This window comes from Acartia tonsa, chromosome 3 (genome assembly GCF_053477335.1).
Source record: "Acartia tonsa isolate MP-2025a chromosome 3, ASM5347733v1, whole genome shotgun sequence".
NCBI lineage: Eukaryota > Metazoa > Arthropoda > Copepoda > Calanoida > Acartiidae > Acartia > Acartia tonsa.
Window position 1 is genome coordinate 45,240,300 of NC_137262.1, and position 19,817 is coordinate 45,260,116.

Consider the following 19,817-nt stretch of genomic DNA (forward strand, 5'->3'; position numbering starts at 1 on the left):
TATCTGAAAATTTAACAGTTTTAACAATACAATGAAAGTGCGAAGTTTTTACTTTAATTTAACATATATTTCTCTGTTAATAAACATATTTAAAAATCACTGGTTTACAATATTTTTATTTGATAAGAATCTTTGAATTTGAGCTTACTTGATTGTAACAAAAATTTTTTTTTACATTTAAATAAATGACCTTTTATTGATAGGTAGATAAAATTGTGAAAATCAACTATGAAATTAAAAATAATAGAAAATGGTACGTTTTTAATTGTGTAAATTAATGTTGTTTACTTGAATATTTGATTAGGCAAATAAATTATAATATAAATACGTTATGTATAAGAATTTAATGTTAATAACAAAAAATTCCAAAATTTATTATGGTACATTTTAAATTAATGTTGTTTTACTTGATTTACTTTTACAAGAAAGAAGGCAACAAAATTATAATATTGATACGGTAAATTTAATAGCAATTTTGAAATGGCACAGAATTTAGTTGAAATAATTTATTATTAAACTGGTCATGTTCATGATTTTTATGATAATAACAATAATTATGGTGAAAATGGTGATTTTTTTATATTTTTCTACTTTTGTGAAGTGAAGTTTTGAGGCATTTTGTCAACAACATACTGTTAGTATATTTTAGCTAAGTTTTAATGACTTTAATAAGTCAATTCTAATGTAAGGTTTAGGAATATCAAATCCATAGATTGAGCGATAAGTAAGAGGATTTAAAGTATTGATTAGAACAAGTTGTAGAATATTAGTGTATGCTCAATTTAAAGAAAAAAAATATTCCTTTTACTTATCAATCCAACCGTGAGGTGTTTAACATGAGCTTACAATAGCTTTCATATTAAACAGCAATCATATTTTTTTTCATTTGCAGATATTTGGCTAGTCCAGGATCCTTCTTGCAGAATGTTGCCCTTGGGTTCTCAACCTCTATCAGCCGCTTTCCATCCATGTCAAAACCTAAAACACATTAATTAATAGTTAGCCATTCTGAAAAGTAAAAGAGAATAAAAAAGAATTAGAAATTTGCAGAAGTTAAAGTCAAAATAAGAAATGAAACAGAAGGGATGGGGTAGCAGAAAGGATGGGGAAGCAGTAGTTATTGGGAAGCAGAAAGGAAAGGATAGCAGAATGATTGTGAAAAAGAAGGGATGGGGGAAGTGAAGGAAAATAAAGCTTATTCATTACTAATAACAATAAGCTCACCCTAGCATTACAAAAGGGAAGTAAGAGAGAAATAAAGTAGGTATACAATGTACAGCTTTGACTCTCAAAGTACTCTAATTACATTTACTCTAATATGAGATAAAAAATTTCTTGGGGACGGGAGGTATACCTATTATACAATACAGCGAGGAAAGTTACAGAGATGATACCAATCTAAAAACAACTTACTATGGGAGTTGAGGGAGTAGAATTTTGACAGAGCATGGACCATCAAACGTTCATAACTGGTCAGTTCTCTCACAAATTTTCTCGTTGGGTCCTAAAATGTATATGGATAATGAAATAAAATGAATCATAAATGGTCCACAATTTTTCTTTTTTTGTAACAAACAAATCAGGCAGTTCCTAAACAGGACCATAACATTGGAGAAATTGAGAGTGGGGGAAAGAGGGGAGGAGGGGGGACACCCCTCTGTAACACAAAATCATGAACATTAAAAATTTATGATACAAAATCTACCTCTGAAAAGTATTCGTTGATAGTTTCCTCCAAAAATTCAATAGTCCCAATGGCAAATCTAGTTTTCATAGCTGCGCGGAGATTCTTACTGATTCTAAGATAAGCAGCGTCAGCCTAAACAAATATAAGAAGCATTACAGTTAAATCTTTACCGCATAACTAATATTTATAAAAGTATCTTCTAAATTAAACCCATTGATGGTGATTAGCCATGCAAAATTTTGTAAGGAGTTAATGAACAACATAAATGAGCAAAACCATAGTGTCATGGTTATTACCCTGTCCCGTTTTAGAAAAATTTTGTTAAAATTTTTGCCCCCAGCCATTATATGGTTGATTTATGCAAAATAATGACCCATGCGAAATATTTTTTCTGTAATGCAAAAATTGCGATGGTACAAGCACTGCAAAATTTTTAAAATTTGCAAAAAGACCTGTTTTTAAAGCTCTTGTACCATCTCAATTTTAAAGATTTTTAAAAAATTTCAATTCTAGTGTGTCAAAATAAACCTGAAATTTACCCAAAAAAATGGGGGCAGTCTCAATTCTAACATATGAAGGACAAAGGTGTAGCAAGTAATCTTTCAAAGTAAAAATTGCCAGATTTCATACACAAATAATAGGGTTAGGCTGGATTGGATGGATACAGATCTATAATTCTGGATATCAAGTATTTAGGTTTATATTGACACACTAGAATAGAAATTTCATAAAAATCTTTAAAATTGAGATGAATCAAAAGCTTTAAAAACGGTCTTTTTGCAGATTTTAAAAAGTTTGTACCATCTCAATTTTAAAGATTTTTACGAAATTTCAATTCTAGTGTGTCAATATAACTCTAAATACTTGATATCCAGAATTATGAATCAGCCGGATATCTGTATCTATCGATTCCAGCCCAACCCCATTATTTATGTATGAAATCTGGCAATTTTTACTTTGGAAAATTACTTGCTACACCTTCTTCCATTATATGTTAGAATTGAGACTGCCCCCATTTTTTTTGGTAAATTTCAGGTTTATAGGTATAGACACACTAGAATTGAAATTTTGTAAAAATCTTTAAAATTGAGATGGTACAAGAGCTTTAAAAACAGGTCTTTTTTGAAAATTTTAAAAACTTTGCAGTGCTTGTATCATCGCAATTTTTGCATTACAGAAAAAATATTTTGCATGGGTCAATATTTTGCATAAATCAACTATATTATGGCTGGGGGCAAAAATTTTAACAAAATTTTTCAAATCCGGGACAGGCTAATGGTTATTGTGTGAATGTTATCAAAAAGTGAAAAAATACACATAGCTTCAAAAATATTGCAAACAATTGCACTATAAGTTTTGAGAGATTATAAGCAGAGAGACAAAAAAAACTCTTGCGAATATGTAGGGATTATTCATTTGAAAGAAAACTATAACATATGCCTTTTTTATAGAGACCTAAAATGTACATAATATGTATTGTCATGTAGGCTAATGCATTTAACACTTTCAGGTTACCAGAGAAGAACAAAAGGGTTGCCTGCAGCTCACTGCGGCAGACATTGTAATTTCGCGGTGCAACAGCAATTAAAGATTTTAACTTTTTCAGACCACTTAATTATAATGTCTGCCGGCTCTCTAGAGAACTAGGCTGGCCACTGGCCAGATTCAAATAGCAGGTAGGCAGGTAGGTTCTCTAAATATTGTAAGCTATATAACATATCTTCTTTTTTACTAACCCATACACTATTGGGGGGAAGATTAGGGCCTAGCTTAAGATGGGTGCAGATTAGGTTTCTAACTCTTTATTATATCCTAATATGTACTCCATTAAGGGATACCCATCAAGACTCCCACTACAGAACTATTCCAATTCCAGACTAAATGTCCCACCCCCCTTTAGCGGAGACCCTGTAACTGAGATAATAGAACTGTGTGGATACCTTGATCTAACCCTACTAATACAGACACAGGGAGAATTTATTGCTACAGCTGCTCTATAACTATCCTGGTATGACGTCCTAATATCTCAAGGGGGAAATAGCATCCTTCCTGCACATATATATATATATATATTATACAGTGTGTTTTTTTATGAGAACTTTTTTGAAAGCAATTTTACCCCACTTATAGTTATCAGAATTTAATGATTAACGGCTTATTTTCTTCGTTTTTTATAACCATTTTTAGAACATCAAAAAAATATTTCAGTTTGTATTTAAAAAGTACAGTAAAATCAAAAATTCAAACCTTAGGTGTCAACATCTAAAAAAAGGTTTTAGCGCATTTTTCTTAAGCTCAAATCTTCTACCCTTTGCAAGAAAAAAATTGGATTTTCAGTAGTCCACTTTGGGGGGCTAGTACTCTCTCCCTGGTTGGGATATGGCCTTCAAACTTTAATATGTTCTAGTACATGTCCCTAAAAGTATTTGTATCAATTTTTAACTCTGTATCTCAACTTTGAAGCGTTTTGCAGCCATTCTTGCAAAGGGTAGAAGATTTGAGCATGAGAAAAATGCGCTAAAACCATTTTTAGATGTTGACACCTAGGTTTTGAATTTTTTGTTTTACTCTACTTTTTTAATAAAAACTGAAATATTTTTTTGATGTTCTATAAATGGTTATAAAAAAAGAAGAAAATAGGTAAGCCATTAATCATTAAATTCTGATGACTATAAGTGGGGTAAAATTGCTTTCAAAAAAGTTCTCATAAAAAAAAAACACTGTATATTAGGGTGGGCCCATTTCACCCTTTTTTTAGATTTTACTGTTATCATAAGTTGTGGAAGTCATATATATGTATGATAATCCCCATTCAAGTTTCAAAAGTGACTTGGCTCTTATGGCTGCCGGCGCGCGGGGGGTATAAATAGTACCCACCCCCTTATAAAAACAAAAATTTAAATTCCTTCAAACACAGGCATGTTGCATATCAAAATGACCGCATTGAAATGCTGATTACGAATCTGAAATTAGTTTTGAAAAATATTGCTCCTAGTTCGAATAAGATCTCATTAAGTACCTAAAAACAGCTGATTTAGTCAAAATTGTTCATTTTAGTAGGTTATTTGAAAATCATTTCAGACTGAATTAATATTATTCAAAACGGTTTTCAGATCTGTAATCAGCATTTCAATGCGGTCATTTTGATATGCAACATGCCTGTGTTTGAAGGAATTTCAATTTTTGGTTTTATAAGGGGGCGGGCACATATTCAACCCCCCGCGCGCCCGTTGTTTTTGGATTAAAAAACCTCTTTCGAGTTTTACAGTGTTTTATATTGGCCCAGTAACCCTTGCCAATGTCTACTAATGTGAAATTCCAAAATCGACCCACCCTACTGTATATCCTATTATATAGAATAGTAAATTTTTTGTCTGTAGCTTAAAAGCTCTATAAATACTGACTCTTTTTTAGGTAAGCTTCATAGAGCACCTGTAATGGTTTTAGGCCATTCTATTTTCAGATTTTAGTCTTGGGATGATTGTAAGCTATGTTTCTAGCCCCTAGAACCTAGGGCGTAGCCGCTAGTTGAATGTAAAGAGCACAATATTTAAAATGTAACTTGGAATAAAAGTTAGGGTTTAAAGGGGGTAGGCGGATGTGCCACTTTTTGATACCAAAAGTAAAACAAGCATGATCTCAGCCCATAAAAGTTACAGCTCTAATATTCTACACTGCAGTTGCTTTCGTGGTAAACCATATGGAACTGTGAAGAAACGGCGGCGGAACCGCCGCTCCCGCCGAAAACCGCCGTTTCCCGCCGATTTTTTTTGCCTTTTCTCGCCATAATACCTAGACAATTTTCAATCTTCTGAGATAAACTTTTTTTCATAAAAATTTCGCTTATATTTTCACTTGACACTTGTAAGATTTTACACATTTTTTTTAATATTGACATGTTTGAAATATTTAAAGTGTCACGTGAAAATATACCTAAGGGAAATTTTTATGAGAAAAAAAGTTTATCTCAGATGATTGAGAACTGTCTAATTTGGCAAAAAAATTCGGCGGGAAACGGCATTTTCGGCAGAAGCGGCGATTCCGCCGCCGTTTCTTCACAGTTCCATATTGTCCTCCACAAAAGCAACTGCTGTGCAGAATTTTAGAGTTATAACCTTTTATATGGGCTGAGATCATGCACGTTTTACTTTTGGTTTCAAAAAGTGGCACATCCGCCTCCCCCTTTTTTCGCATGAAATATTTTTCCCTGCATGCAATGCTTCTGTATAATATTACCTTGACGTTTTCTTCGTCAATTTTTTCCTCCTCCTCCTCCACTTCTTCTTGGATTGTAAAGTATTTTCCCTCCTCCTACACAAAAATCAGTATTGGAATATCAGCCAATAGCGTCAGAAATATTAACAACCAAGTTGCTACAAAAGAGCAAAAAAATACCCTGTTGAGCACTGATACACTTTTCGTTTGATTGTTCATTACTTTGGGTCAAGTAATGTAAGGTTATATTTTGGTTACTGGTTATCCCCACGTGGTTTAGTACACAGCAGGGGTTAACCATAGAAAAAAACAAATAAAAATAAGGGTAGGTGTCACAATACTCATACTTTAAGTAAAAGCACTGCCACCACAGCTAGTTTTTTTTTACACAATCTGCTGTCACAAAACATCTGCCGCGAACAATATATTACAACCACCGGGCCTAGATGTTATATAAATCGCAACAGCAAGTATGTTACTAGATTGCAGCAATCGGATCGCCACTTTTTCAATTTTCTTTAATAATTAGCAGATAGATGTTACCAACAACTGAATCAATTTGAAAAAAAAATCAGCTGTTTTTGGAAGACTGGGTATAAAAATAGATACTATGTAAACCCCCAAAAAACAGCTGTAATTTCTAAATATTTTTTTTCGAATTAATTCAGTTGAAAATTAAAACTTTCAACTAACCTGATTGATAAAATCCTCTACAGCAGCCATGTTCTCCATGAGTTGTGAAAACTTTGATTTGAACTGTCCCACCTTGATGGGCTCAAAGTCCTCGGCCTCGGGCGTGTAGATTGCCATCAATATCTTCTCCTCCTCATATCTTATAAAGAAAATTGTTTCTCAAGGCTGGCAAATTGCAAACAACTATGTCTTTTTTTTATTTTGTTTATTCCATTAAACGGCCAGTATCTAAAATTATCTATTTAGTTTAATAATCTACTAGAAGCTTCTCCAATAGTCTTTATGGGAGGTGGGGGGGAGATAAACAATCCCAAGACATGAATAGAGCTTCCTTTGCAATCAACAACAATAAAAATTGCTACCTTTGCCTGCTTTTTCTTCCTAGTTTCATAGTATGCCTCCTGTATTCAAGAAAGATTAAAGTTAAATATTATTGTTTAAAAGTTATTTTATTATCGCATTGTATTAAGTATAGGCAGCTTTCCGCGGATACTAAAATAAAAATACCAGTTTTGTTAACTCCAAGGTACCGAAGGTTTGGGTTAACAACTTAACAAACTAATGATTTTTATTATATTATTCGTGGAATATTATCTGTAAATGCTATAAATGATTTTTAGTGTGGCTGAGAACCAGTTCTATTTCCAGCAGATATCAATCAGTTTAAAAGCAATGTTAGAAATTAATTTGAAAATTATACATCTAATTGGCGAAAATCTTAAATTTGGATTTTACATTGATATACCTATACATTAATATACATAATGAATGGTATGTAAAGAATTCGTCTAGTCTTAATCTTAAAGAACATTAAAATCCTTCCTGTATCCAATATTCTTGGCGACCAGGGCAGCCAGACCTGTGGGCGCAGGACGTGGCTGCGGGCCGCCAGCAGTACCTCCAGCTACACTGGAAGCTGGGGTAACACGGCCAGACTCATCGTCTAAATTTAAGGCGGTAATTTTTCATTTCTTTTCCAGTATGGCTTCGAAACCGATCAAAATCTGCTGGATTAGAACCGGTTCTCAGCCACACTCAAAAAGCATATTGGATAGCTTCGAATTACAACTTTTTACGAATAATAAAATAAATATTATAAAATTAAAACCAGTGTTGTTAGCCCGGGACTTTGTCCCCTCGGGTCTAACAAAACTGGTTTTAATCTTATAATTTTAATTTTAATATCCTCAGATACCTGTACTGTATGTTATACGATGCGATACATAAGTATTTTTTAAGCATTGTAAAATATTCTGACACACTTTCTTTAAAAACTTCCTTTAATCAATAAAGACTATGGAAAAATATAGTTAAATTGTGAATAATACCTAGGTAAGTAAAAAAGGTGGTATTACTCTTATTATTAATTGTATATGAGGTTTTATTGTTGATTATTATGCTGCGTTAAAACATACACCTTTAAATAATGTTATCTTATTTAAGGAATTTGATGACAGATCTTCACCAACACAATCCCATGACTAGTCTACCAACGCTGCATTCAAATGAAAATTTCGAGAAACTTTGATTTCCATAATTCATAGAAATATGCATAAACTGTAGAGCTGACAACAAAATATAATGACCTGTTTGCGGGGCACTTGAAGCTTCAGAGTTAGAGTCCCCGGTAGGAATCTTTATCTTCCGAGGAGTTGGTAACACACCCATTTTACAACTTTCAATATAATTTAACTTATCTGAAAAAAAATATAAAATGATAAAAAAAGGCATGTGAAAAAATAACAAGTTACTGGTCATCTAAAAGTCAGTCACAAATCACAATTTTCAAATAAGACATTTTCCGGCTGTATATAAATTATGGAAGATGACTTTAGGTCACTCAAGAATAAGATTAAGCATCTATGCGCTTATTTACAAAACTGTGGACACTGGTACAGTTCATTTGAAAAAATATTTTTTTTCCTGCATGTTTAGGAGCCGGTTTGATTAAAGCGTAAAAAAAAATGTATAAAATAAAAAAATATAGCCCTGACAGATGTAGTTAGGATTGAGAAAAACAACAAAATACAACTAGTAAACAAGGTACCTACCTACAAATAATTAAAAAACTTGTAAATGTTGTAATAGTTATATATCACATCGAAAAATTGTCTATAATACGATTTGAACATGATTTTTCAGTAGGTATTGCTCAGAACCGATTCTTATCTAGTGGATATTAATCGTTTCCAAAGCTGCATACTAAAAATGTTTGTTTTACAATCTACAAATAGCATGAGGTAAGTATTCTCTCACGTCCTATAATAAGAATTTTAATTAATGCAAATTAAAGATGATCTTATGTATTAAATGTAAAATAGTAAGTTTTAATTTGAATTGCTTAAAATTAAAATCTTCTTTCCTGATGAATAAATTTCCCTTCAATTCGCTTATCCTAAAATATAGAATATATTATATATACAATGAATTATTACCTAGTTAAATTTCTCAAAAAATATGTACAAAAATCTTCAGAAGCAGTTTCTTTCTTAAATCAATAAAAATAAGGATATCTATAAATTCCTTTTTAATTAGATTCCCATTACCTTCGATTTCTTTTCCTTTTTCTCTTTATTAGGGAATTGTTTAAAGATTTTTTGCATATCCTGAAAAAAATAACTAATCAAATTAATCTACATTGAAAAGATCATGGGATCGTTTATATCCATCCAGCAATATTTTACCGCGAACTGCGCCAGATCTTTAAAAAAGGGTGTGTAAAATTAGTACATCGTACATACAGAAATAGATTTTAAAGAAAGGTTGTGTGTTTCAAGTTAAAAGCAGTAGTAGAAAGATAAAAATTTAACTTAAAAAAAAAAATATTGTCTATAGTTCTTTTCGATAAGAAGTACACATATTTAGTGAATATTATCGTTCTTCTACTATTTTTAAACCTTAAAACACACACTTTTACGGATTTTACCCGCAACCATCTTTTCCCATTATAGATTTGTAATAGACAAAAATTCATTAATTGAATGTTCCAAAAATATATCATTTTTTTCATTTATAGTATTTTGAAAACAAAATGATACTTTAGGAATCTTCTCTGGTTTCCTCGACATAGCTTCAATCTGCACCTCTGCCTCGTAGTTCTCACAGAATCTAAATTATATTTATATTTTAGTAGCAAAGCTATGTCCGTCAGACTGTCTGTACGACACTGAATTAGGGAAACGTGATTTCTAAGCTACTATTCAAGATAGACAGCTTAAATTTTATTAAAGATTCCTTGTACCAGTTTATAATTTTCTTGGTCCGTCACATAGAATAAGGAGGAATAGAAGTGAAAACCCTAAAAAATTTCTGGGAAATTTGAAGGAATCTTTGACTTGCGCATTAAAGACAATAATGTTGAAGTACAAATCACAATGACTAGTTGGACAAAATTTAATTTTTATCAAAATCTAATATATACTATTAAAAATTTATTTGATCTTCATGATTTAAAATAATGTATTGTAGTGTAACACGCCACTGTGGGCTACAATTGAATCAAGACAAAAGTAAGTGCCGAGCCCTGGGACCTATGTAGGGTGAAAATAGACATAAATCCTTGATGATTCCAGGTGGACACAAAATATTTTAGCGGGGTCTTTTGGTTTTTTTTCAATTTAAAGTTCTGAAAAAAAATTGAAAAAAATATGAAAATCTTTAATAAAAAACAAACAAAAAATAATTTTCAATATTTTTTTTTACTATAAGATACAAACAACTTATATAAATACTATAAGCTTTAAAAAAATCACAATTATCAAATTTAGACTTTCAATATAAAGATTTGTAGAAAAAACCTAACAACAAATTCTAACATATTTCTGATCAACATAGCAATAAAACGCCTTTTGCAAAATCTTTATCATCAAAAATAAATAGAACTTACTAAAGACTTTTTTTCATTTAAACTTATACTTTTCACATTAATTAACTTTAAAGATTGATTTTTTCTAAAAGAAAGGTTGCGTGATTTTTTTATTCATAATTAATTGCCTAATTTTGAGATTCAGATAAAAAACTTTACTACTTTATATCACTGGATACTCTACTAGCAGAGGCTACGCCTCTAGAGGCATATAGGGACCCTTAGGTTGGGGGGGAAGACGAACCCCCCCTGACAATTTGAGATTTTTTTAATGAAAAAGTTAAAAACATTTATTTTGGAGAGTTGATTCTCTTGGGATAGTGATGGTACCCTTCCCCAAAATAGTAATAAGCCTTACCAGGACATATGAGAAGCTACCATGTAAAGGAGAACCATATTGGTTCAGTGGTTAGTGAGATCTCTTGGTGCACAAAGACTCACATAGAACGTGTTACTTTATTATAAAGATACATACATATATACAAAGAAACTCTACAATCAGAGTATGTCTGTTTGTTCATCCGTCTGTATAAAAACATTACAGAATATATTTATTTGGTACTAGTGGCTACGCCCCTAGAGGCCTTTAGGGGCACTTGAGAGGGGAAGAAGTGGTTGAATTCAACAACTATATTTTTATTTTAGGCTTAAAAAGAAAAAGTTTTTTTTTGTGTGTTGTGGTCCTTTTTTAAGGGGCGATTTCTCTTCTCTTTCTCAAAAAAAAGTTATAAACCTTCCAAGGACCAATGAGAAGCTACATAGTAAAGTAAAAAAAGAACCATATCAGTTCTTAAGCATCAGAAAGATGGACAAACAGACTCAATCTATTTTGTATCATAAATAGTGCTTTAAAGCAGGGAGAATATATCATCTGGAAAAAAAAAAATTTTCTATCGTTTAAAAGTTATATCCCTGTTTAAAAAAGATAGGATGTCCGTGTGTTTTTTCTGTCTGTGCCTAAAGTTCTTGCTAACCGCTGGACCAATTTGGTTCTTCTTTATTGACCTATCTTTTAGACTGATAATAGGATCAACATACTAAGGAGTAGTTTAGTGTCTATTAATCCTTATATAAAAGTAACAGTTTCTGTGTCTGTCTGTTTGTGTGTGTGTGTGTAAGGGTGTCTGTCGGTACCGAAGATTCTTTGTAACCGCTTAACTGATATAGTTCTTCTTGGTTCAAGTTTTTCATGGTCCTGAGAAGTTTTGAGTTTAGAAAAAATTAGTTCCTACCCAACATTTAAAAAAAACTTTTTCTTTTACATACTAAAACTGAAAGTAGGGAAGGGGTCAACTTCCCCCCAGAAAATAGCAAGTGTAACATACAGATACAAAAATATATTAATCAGAGCGAGATGGGACAATGGGCTGTTTATTAGACTAGTCCCCATAGTTTAATATAGGAATTTGTTATTCGTTGGCTTAACTACTTAGGGGACCTGTTGCGATTTTTGTTTGGTTGGATTATTAAATTAAGTGCCCAACATTTCAACCATTAACTGAAACATACAGAAGGGTTATCCATGTATCATATTTGGGAATGTAAATCAATTTAGCGGTCATTGTCTTATCCCTTTAGATCCCTGAATAGTAATTAAGAATGATCAATGGTTCTCTTTTTTTCTATGTAGCTTCTCATTGGTTCTTGGAAGGTTTATAACTTATTTTGGGAGGGTACCTCCACCATCCTAGGAGAAATCAACCCCTAAAAAAGGACCCCATTTCACACACAAAAAATTAACTTTTTCTTTTTAAGTCTAAAATAAAAATCTAGTTGTAGAATTCAACAACTTCTTCCCCTCTCAAGTGCCCCTAAAGGCCTCTAGGGGCGTAGCCGCTAGTACCAAATAAATATATTCTGTAATGTTTCTATACAGACAGATGAACAAACAGACATACTCTGATTGTAGAGTTTCTTTGTATATATGTATGTATCTTTATAAAAAAGTAACACGTTCTATGTGAGTCTTTGTGCACCAAGGGATCTCACTAACCACTGAACCAATATGGTTCTTCTTTACATGGTAGCTTCTTATATGTCCTGGTAAGGCTTATTACTATTTTGGGGAAGGGTACCATCACTATCCCAAGAGAATCAACTCTCCAAAATAAATGTTTTTAACTTTTTCATTAAAAAAAACTTAAATTGTCAGGGGGGGTTCGTCTTCCCCCCCAACCTAAGGGTCCCTATATGCCTCTAGAGGCGTAGCCGCTGCTAGTAGAGTATCCAATGATATAAAGCAGTAAGGTTTTTTATCTGAATCTCAAAATTAGGCAATTAATTATGAATAAAAAAATCACGCAACCTTTCTTTTAGAAAAAATCAATCTTTAAAGTTAATTAATGTGAAAAGTATAAGTTTAAATGAAAAAAAGTCTTTAGTAAGTTCTATTTATTTTTGATGATAAAGATTTTGCAAAAGGCGTTTTATTGCTATGTTGATCAGAAATATGTTAGAATTTGTTTTTAGGTTTTTTCTACAAATCTTTATATTGAAAGTCTAAATTTGAAAATTGTGATTTTTTTAAAGCTTATAGTATTTATATAAGTTGTTTGTATCTTTTAGTAAAAAAAAATATTGAAAATTATTTTTTGTTTGTTTTTTATTAAAGATTTTCATATTTTTTTCAATTTTTTTTCAGAACTTTAAATTGAAAAAAAACCAAAAGACCCCGCTAAAATATTTTGTGTCCACCTGGAATCATCAAGGATTTATGTCTATTTTCACCCTACATAGGTCCCAGGGCTCGGCACTTACTTTTGTCTTGATTCAATTGTAGCCCACAGTGACGCTTGACTTTAGAACTATTTAGAATAATTTTAAGCATTCAGAAGGTAATTATTGACCCTTAAACATAAGTATCTGATTAAGACTAACACCTATGATATACACCTCTTATTGAAGTGAGACAGTATTAGCTGCTTGGTCGATTTAGACAAAGATGAAAAGTTACTTAACAATATGTTGTTTTAATTTTGGTAAGTATGATTGACCACATTTGTAATTTTCAAGGGACAGTTAAATGGGTACAGCCCCTTCTTCACCCCTCCCCCCCTACCACAAGTTAATGTATGGATGTAGTTGCTATCATGTATAAATCAGCTGTTTAAAAACACACATAAGAGCGCAACCTAGTTTTATAATATAAATACCGAGACCAATTTTTTTGTAAATTTTCTTACATAATTAAATTTTTTAAGGCTTAAATGCACATCAAATTCCTTTTTAATCCATTGTGAATAGGGAAGATAAAGCTGGAAGCTTGGCTACAAGGCTTTTAGTAAATTATTGGAATAGGAATTTATTTTGAATATTTTTTCTGAATAATTACTGAAATCATGTTATTTACTAACAGCCTTGTAGCCGTTTTGGTCTTTCAAATGGTCCAATTTTATTTCAGGCTAGCCAGGCAGAACCTTCTACCTGGATTCTATTCTATACTTTATCTTCTTTGGTCCGTCAGTATGGCTTTATGCTTTAGGTTTTGTAAAAGCAAAAAATCTGCTTTTTAACTCAATATATCATCAATCAAAAACAATCTTTTCATGATAGGTATTAATATTGTAAAATGTCATCTTAAAAGAGAGTAATTTTTTTTCGCGTAATTGCGTAAAGTTAGGTGTTGGGTGAACTACATTTAGTAATAATAAAGAACACTGACTTGATAAGAGCATTTGACTACAACCCAACGCCCAACTTTAAGGATTTACGCAAAATATGACCAACCTTTATCAAATATTTTAATTGTAAAGTTATAAAGTTGTTACCTTAATTTGTCCAGAAAGAGTTGTGTGGCCTTGTTAAAATGAACAACCAAAGCTTTCTCACAAATGTCTTTCAATGGCAAAAGGTACATACAGTTCCTGATTACAAGTTTTAATAAATGCCTGACACAAAATTACCTTTCATTTTCAATATTTCTTATTTACCGTATTGACATTTTTCCACGAATAGCAAATTAAAAAGTGATTGGATTCAAAAATACCAGTTTTGGTTGCCACGAGGGGGCGACGAATCGGACCAACAAAACAGGAATAAGCTTAATGATTATTATTTTATTATTCGTGGAAGTGGAAAATGCGGTGAAATACGATACAAAACCGATTTTAATCCAGCGGAAATTTTTTGCATGTTTTAATCAACTTTTTAATGAAATATGTGCAATGCATTTCTAATATTATACCAAGTTGCATCTACCCCCCCCCCCCCCTCCCATAAACACACACACACACACACACACACACACACACACACTGAACTCACTATTTTTCATGCGTCTGGCAAAAAAGTAAAAGTAATTTTTGCTTAAAAGCATCAAATATATGAGTTATTACCTTGCAAGAGCGAGTATCATCTTATTTGTGATTGGATCTTCCCAAAATAGAGAGCTATCATTCTCTATGAAAAATAATAACATAAATAAATCAAAAATAGCTACCTAAATTACCTATATTTTTTGTATAATTTAATTGTTAAATTAAGTAAGTAAAACATAGAAGAGTTCATACGTCTAACCACCATAAAAATTAATTTTAAGATAATGAACAATATATAGAACTATTATATTATGCTTTTCAAAATACATACCTATATTATTGGATCTAACAGGATTATAGAACAAGGAAGCAGTAGGCACTCCCAAATACTCAATACACAAGGTCTAAAGATAATTCCTTAATCAAGACTTTTTGTAAAACAAAAAGGAAAGAAATTTATACTTTTACTAACGAACGTATATTTTTCCTCGGATATTAAAATGTAAAATCATTTAAAACAGTTTTGTTAGACCCGAGAGGCCAAAGGTACGTCTAACAAAGCTTGCTTTAATCTAATGATTTTTATTTTAGTTTTCGTGTAAAATTATTTGTAATATAGTAGAATACAAAATTATTCAGTATGACTAAGAATCGGTTCTAATCCTGCGGACATTATAATCGGTTTCCAAGCCATACTGGAAAATTTTTTCTTACCTGATAACTGCGTAGATACTTAGGAATCAAACCATCCTCATTGAGTGACTTGTAGAACGTCATATCAGCTATGCTTGTATCGAATACGTTGTTTAGAATAACATCGTACTTGTTCTTTAATATGTCACTCGTTCCTCTTAATATTTCAAAATATTATTAACAAGGCATGGCATTTGTATATAATATTTTGGTATCATTATAAAAATATTGATCTTACTACCTATACATCGTTGATATTTTTGTGATAACAAAGCTTGTGAGTCCGACCATGAAAGTAAGGTAATAGGTATAACATTTTCATGCAGCAAGGCAAAAAATAATTAAAAGCATATCCAGTACCTTTATAAAGCTTCCCTGAGAAAGAGAACTCAATAGATTCAGTCGCAAGATCTTAAAGGACAGACAACAAAACAGTAATCTATTAATTAACATATTTAAAAATTTTCTGTAAAATAATTACCTGGAATCATGACAAACTTTAACAATATCAGAGCTTTCCAGAATATATCCCAATCCATATTTAAAACATCTTGTCTATAGAATTTCTTTAGTTTTTCTAAGATTTTCTTCAAAATATTAATTCCTATATAACTCAGTTATAGATATATTCGACGCAAGAATAGTTATTTGATTTCTCGTATTCATTCAAATCCGGTGGATAGGAACCGGTTCTCATGCATACGAAAAAACTATGTCTAGCATCGTATTATATCCAGCTTTCTACGAATGTAGAAATGTACAATCATAAGATTAAAACCAGTTTTTTTTGCCTGTGCCTTCGGCACCTCAGGGCTAAAATAACTGGTTTTAATCTTAAAATTGTACATTCTATATCCGCGGAAATCCGTTTATAATACGATGCGAGAAATAACTATTCTCGCATCGTATTATAAACGGCTTCGGCACCTAGGGGCTAAAAAACTAGTTTTAATCTCATGATTGTAAATTTCAATATTCGTAGAAAGCTGGATATAATACGATGCTAGACATAGTTTTTTCGTATGGATGAGAACCGGTTCCTATCCACCGGATTCGAATGAATACGAGAAAGAATATTATTCAACTTTTCTGCCAATTAAAAAAATAGTAACCTAGTCAATAAATATTTGAAATTCTTATAAAAAAAACTTTCCTTGAGTTGTTGAACATCAAAAATAAAAACAGTTTCTCTTGTTGACAAAGCAATTGTACATAAGTGACCTTAATAATAAAGTAATGATAATCCAATATTTAAAGGAGGGGGGAAGGGGGGGGGGAATCACTCATGTCAAGTTTCATAACGAAATTCAGATTCTAAGTGCCATTTGCGCATTGATTACGAGATGGTTGCATTAAACACCCCCTCTTTAATGGTTATTGATACTTGTAAGTAGTCAGTGTTATTATTTCATATAAATCTTTGTTTATTAGCCTAATATTAAAGAGGTAGGATGTATGTCTGTAAACTATTGGCTGTCGCCAACTACTGTACCAATTGAGTTGTCTTTTAAAGGAAGCTCTTGAGAGGTATATATCTGTTTTAGGGAGAGTAATAATAACACAACTACCTATCCAAGCGAAATGTCCTCTAAAAATATACAACACTCCCACATTTTCTTTATCTATAGCTTATCGTAAAACAAAAATTAAAAATGGGGATTGTAATTAAGTTTATTTAAAGTACTATATGGTAACTTGTTACAACTTACTTTGATCTTTAAAATGCTACTTATTCTTACCAAATCTATGTATTTCTTTGCCTTCTAGTTTGATTCCCAGCTCTGTAGATTTTGCAAGCTCCTGTAGAGCATAGTCGAATAGATCTCCAAGTGTATCAATTAGATACACCCTGTAAGGAAAGCATTAAATTGGTAAATAAAATATCTTTTAAATAAAAGGAATACTGGCTAGCTACATGCATTGTTGAAAGCCCGCTGTTATGTACTTAAATTAAGTTTCCTAGAAGGCAGGGGTAGCTATTCTTACAATCAATTCTACAAGAAATCACGAAACCTTTTAAAGTATGGTGGGGGGGTATATTTTGTATTTTCGTGTAATTGAAGAGGGGTGGGTAAGAAGAAGAGGAAAAGGGAAGGGGGGTTGTGCAATAATTTTCCTTTAGAATTGTTTCCCTTTTCCCTGCCTAGAAGGACTTTTAAAAACAACACAGAGAGCTAAAACTTTATATATATTTTTTCTTCATACTTACCCATATTGCGAAATATCCACAATAGGTACCTACCAAAAAGTGGGAGGGACTGGAAATTGTATAAAGCCACGGTTGCACTCTTAAATGTAAACTTACATTCTAGGAATATTTAGTGATGGTGGAGAAAAGGGATCATTCCAGACAAACTGTCTCACCTCGGGGATGGTGGGATGGCTAGGTTAACATAAAGATTATTTTTTTTAAATAAGAATCCTCACCCCAAGTTCAAATTACGTTAACAACTTTTTTTTATTTTAATAGATTTAAATGATAACTTGAACTCTATTTTGAAGTATATCAATTTTATTTTTGGTGGCGAAGCTACTCTATAGTTCCCATTGCCTGTTCGTTCGTCAGTAATATGATTTTCTCAGCTTCCATTTAAGATATCCAGCTGAATTTTTTCGTGCATTATATCTCTTTGTTTCCCTTCAAATGACAACTTTTTCTATTTGCCCATCTAATATTTTTTATGCTTCGCTACTTAAGGATATTGTCATGATTCTTGTTCATTTATAGTCAATATTACTTTTAAATTTTCAAACTTAAAAAAGATAAACCTTGAAACCTGGAGCTCGCTAGTCGGAATAACCATGGGCAGTCTAAAACCTCGTTTATCCTCTTCTGAAGTTTTTAAAACCGGCATGTCTTCTCCATATACTAATAGTCGATAAAAATAAGGATAAAGCGATCTTTTTATTTACTTAAAATATAATTTACTTATATTGGGTACCATAAAAAAGTACCTGGCCCAACCATACTAAAAAGAGACTTTGATCTCCTCAATTCATTCCCATCCCTGCTGAAATCACTATTTTGGGCAGCCATTTTTTTGTTTTCTGAAACAACAACAATTTTTTAAAGAAAAAACAATAAAAATTTAATTTCCACACAAATAATCACAGAAATCCTAGACTTTTGCAGATTGCTACACTTAAGATTGTTTCTAAAGTTGATATCATATAAAAGCGTACCGTAATGTTACTAAGGGGGGGGGAAGTTTGTACACTTATAGGAAATGAAATTCAGTACCAAAGTTTGGGAGGGTCGTATGGGCTTGTTTTTAAAGTTATCAACCTAATTCTTTTTGTAGGCTCTCTTACATGACTTGATATACACGGAAAACTTTGAAAATTGAATTTCGGTACTTTCCTTCTAGGGGCTTGTGGAGCAAAAGACCCCCCAAAACACTAAAAATATGAGTTCTGACCTTATTTTTAAAGATATTGACCTGATTTTTTCTTTATAATACTTTTTTAACATACCCGAATCAACGAACCATTACAGATTTCATGTTGGGACTTTCCTTCTAGGGACTTGTGGAGCAAGAGACCCCCAAAACACAAAAATATGAGTACTGGGCTTATTTTTGAAGATATCGACCTGATTTTTTTTATAATACTTATTTAACATAACCGAATTAACGAACCATTACAGATTTCATTTTGGGACTTTCCTTCTAGGGGCTTGTGGAGCAAGAGACCCCAAAAACACAAAAATATGAGTACTGGGCTTATTTTTGAAGATATCAACCTGCTTTTTTTTATATAAAAATAATATTTTAACATACCCGAATCTACGAACCATTACAGATTTCATTTTGGGACTTTCCTTCTAGGGGCTTGTGGAGCAAGAGACCCCCAAAAATCATAAAAATGTAAGTTGTGGGCTTCTTTTTTAAGATATAAACCTGATTTTTTATATAAAAATACTATTTTAACATAACCGAATCTACGAACCTATACAGATTTCATTTTGGGACTTTCCTTCTACGGGCTTCTGAAGCAAAAGACCCCAAAAACACTAAAATTATAAGTTCTGAGCTTATTTTTAAAGATATCAACCTGATTTTTTAAATAAAGATACTATTTTAACATAACCGAATCTACGAACCATTACAGATTTCATTTTGTGACTTTCCTTCTAGTGGCTTGTGGAGCAAAAGACCCCAAAAACACTAAAAATATGAGTTCTGACCTTATTTTTAAATAAATCAACCTGATTTTTTAGGAACACTTATTTAACATAACTGAACTAAGAAACCATTACAGATTTCATTTTGGGAATTTCCTTCTAGAAGCTAGTGGGGCAAAAGACCCCCAAAAAATATTTTTAGAGATATTGAGCTGATTTTTTTTCATGAAAACTTTTTTCACATGTTTGAACTAGGTAGCCACTAATAATTTCATTTTGGCACTT

General features: G+C 31.9%; 1 protein-coding gene across 3 annotated transcripts; it reads right to left on the bottom strand.

Moving 5' to 3' along the window:
- Positions 1-5: 5 nt before the first annotated feature.
- LOC145314324 (piRNA biogenesis protein EXD1-like) lies at positions 6-18,453 on the bottom strand. Of its 3 annotated transcripts, none has more exons than XM_080154196.1 (15): positions 18,365-18,453; positions 18,179-18,242; positions 17,715-17,792; positions 17,149-17,258; positions 16,563-16,630; positions 15,891-15,964; positions 15,431-15,566; positions 15,048-15,120; positions 14,795-14,858; positions 14,228-14,323; positions 9,634-9,703; positions 9,142-9,201; positions 8,956-8,990; positions 8,182-8,852; positions 7,416-7,538 (listed from the first exon to the last, which is right to left on the bottom strand). In XM_080154196.1, the coding sequence occupies exons 1-14, from the start codon at positions 18,444-18,446 to the stop codon at positions 8,813-8,815; spliced, it is 1,050 nt and encodes a 349-aa protein (XP_080010322.1). In that variant the 5' UTR covers positions 18,447-18,453; the 3' UTR covers positions 7,416-7,538; positions 8,182-8,812. The 3 variants fall into 3 exon arrangements, with proteins under 3 accessions (XP_080010323.1, XP_080010322.1, XP_080010321.1); XM_080154195.1 differs by having other exon boundaries at positions 18,179-18,278; XM_080154197.1 differs by lacking the exons at positions 8,956-8,990; positions 9,142-9,201; positions 9,634-9,703; ... (8 more) ...; positions 18,179-18,242; positions 18,365-18,453 and adding exons at positions 6-978; positions 1,414-1,504; positions 1,706-1,819; ... (1 more) ...; positions 6,596-6,734; positions 6,958-6,994 and having other exon boundaries at positions 8,182-8,935.
- Between the last annotated feature and the right edge of the window lie 1,364 nt (positions 18,454-19,817).

Bases quoted from the DNA above. Each gene is read 5' to 3' on its own strand.
- LOC145314324 (XM_080154195.1), bottom strand. From the start codon at position 18,446: ATGGCTGCCCAAAATAGTGATTTCAGCAGGGATGGGAATGAATTGAGG. The intron at 17,793-18,178 runs GTTTATCTTTTT...ATGTTAACCTAG, and splicing joins AGCGAGCTCCAGGTTTCAAG to CCATCCCACCATCCCCGAGG. The intron at 14,859-15,047 runs GTATGTATTTTG...TATTTTTCATAG, and splicing joins TGTTAGATCCAATAATATAG to AGAATGATAGCTCTCTATTT.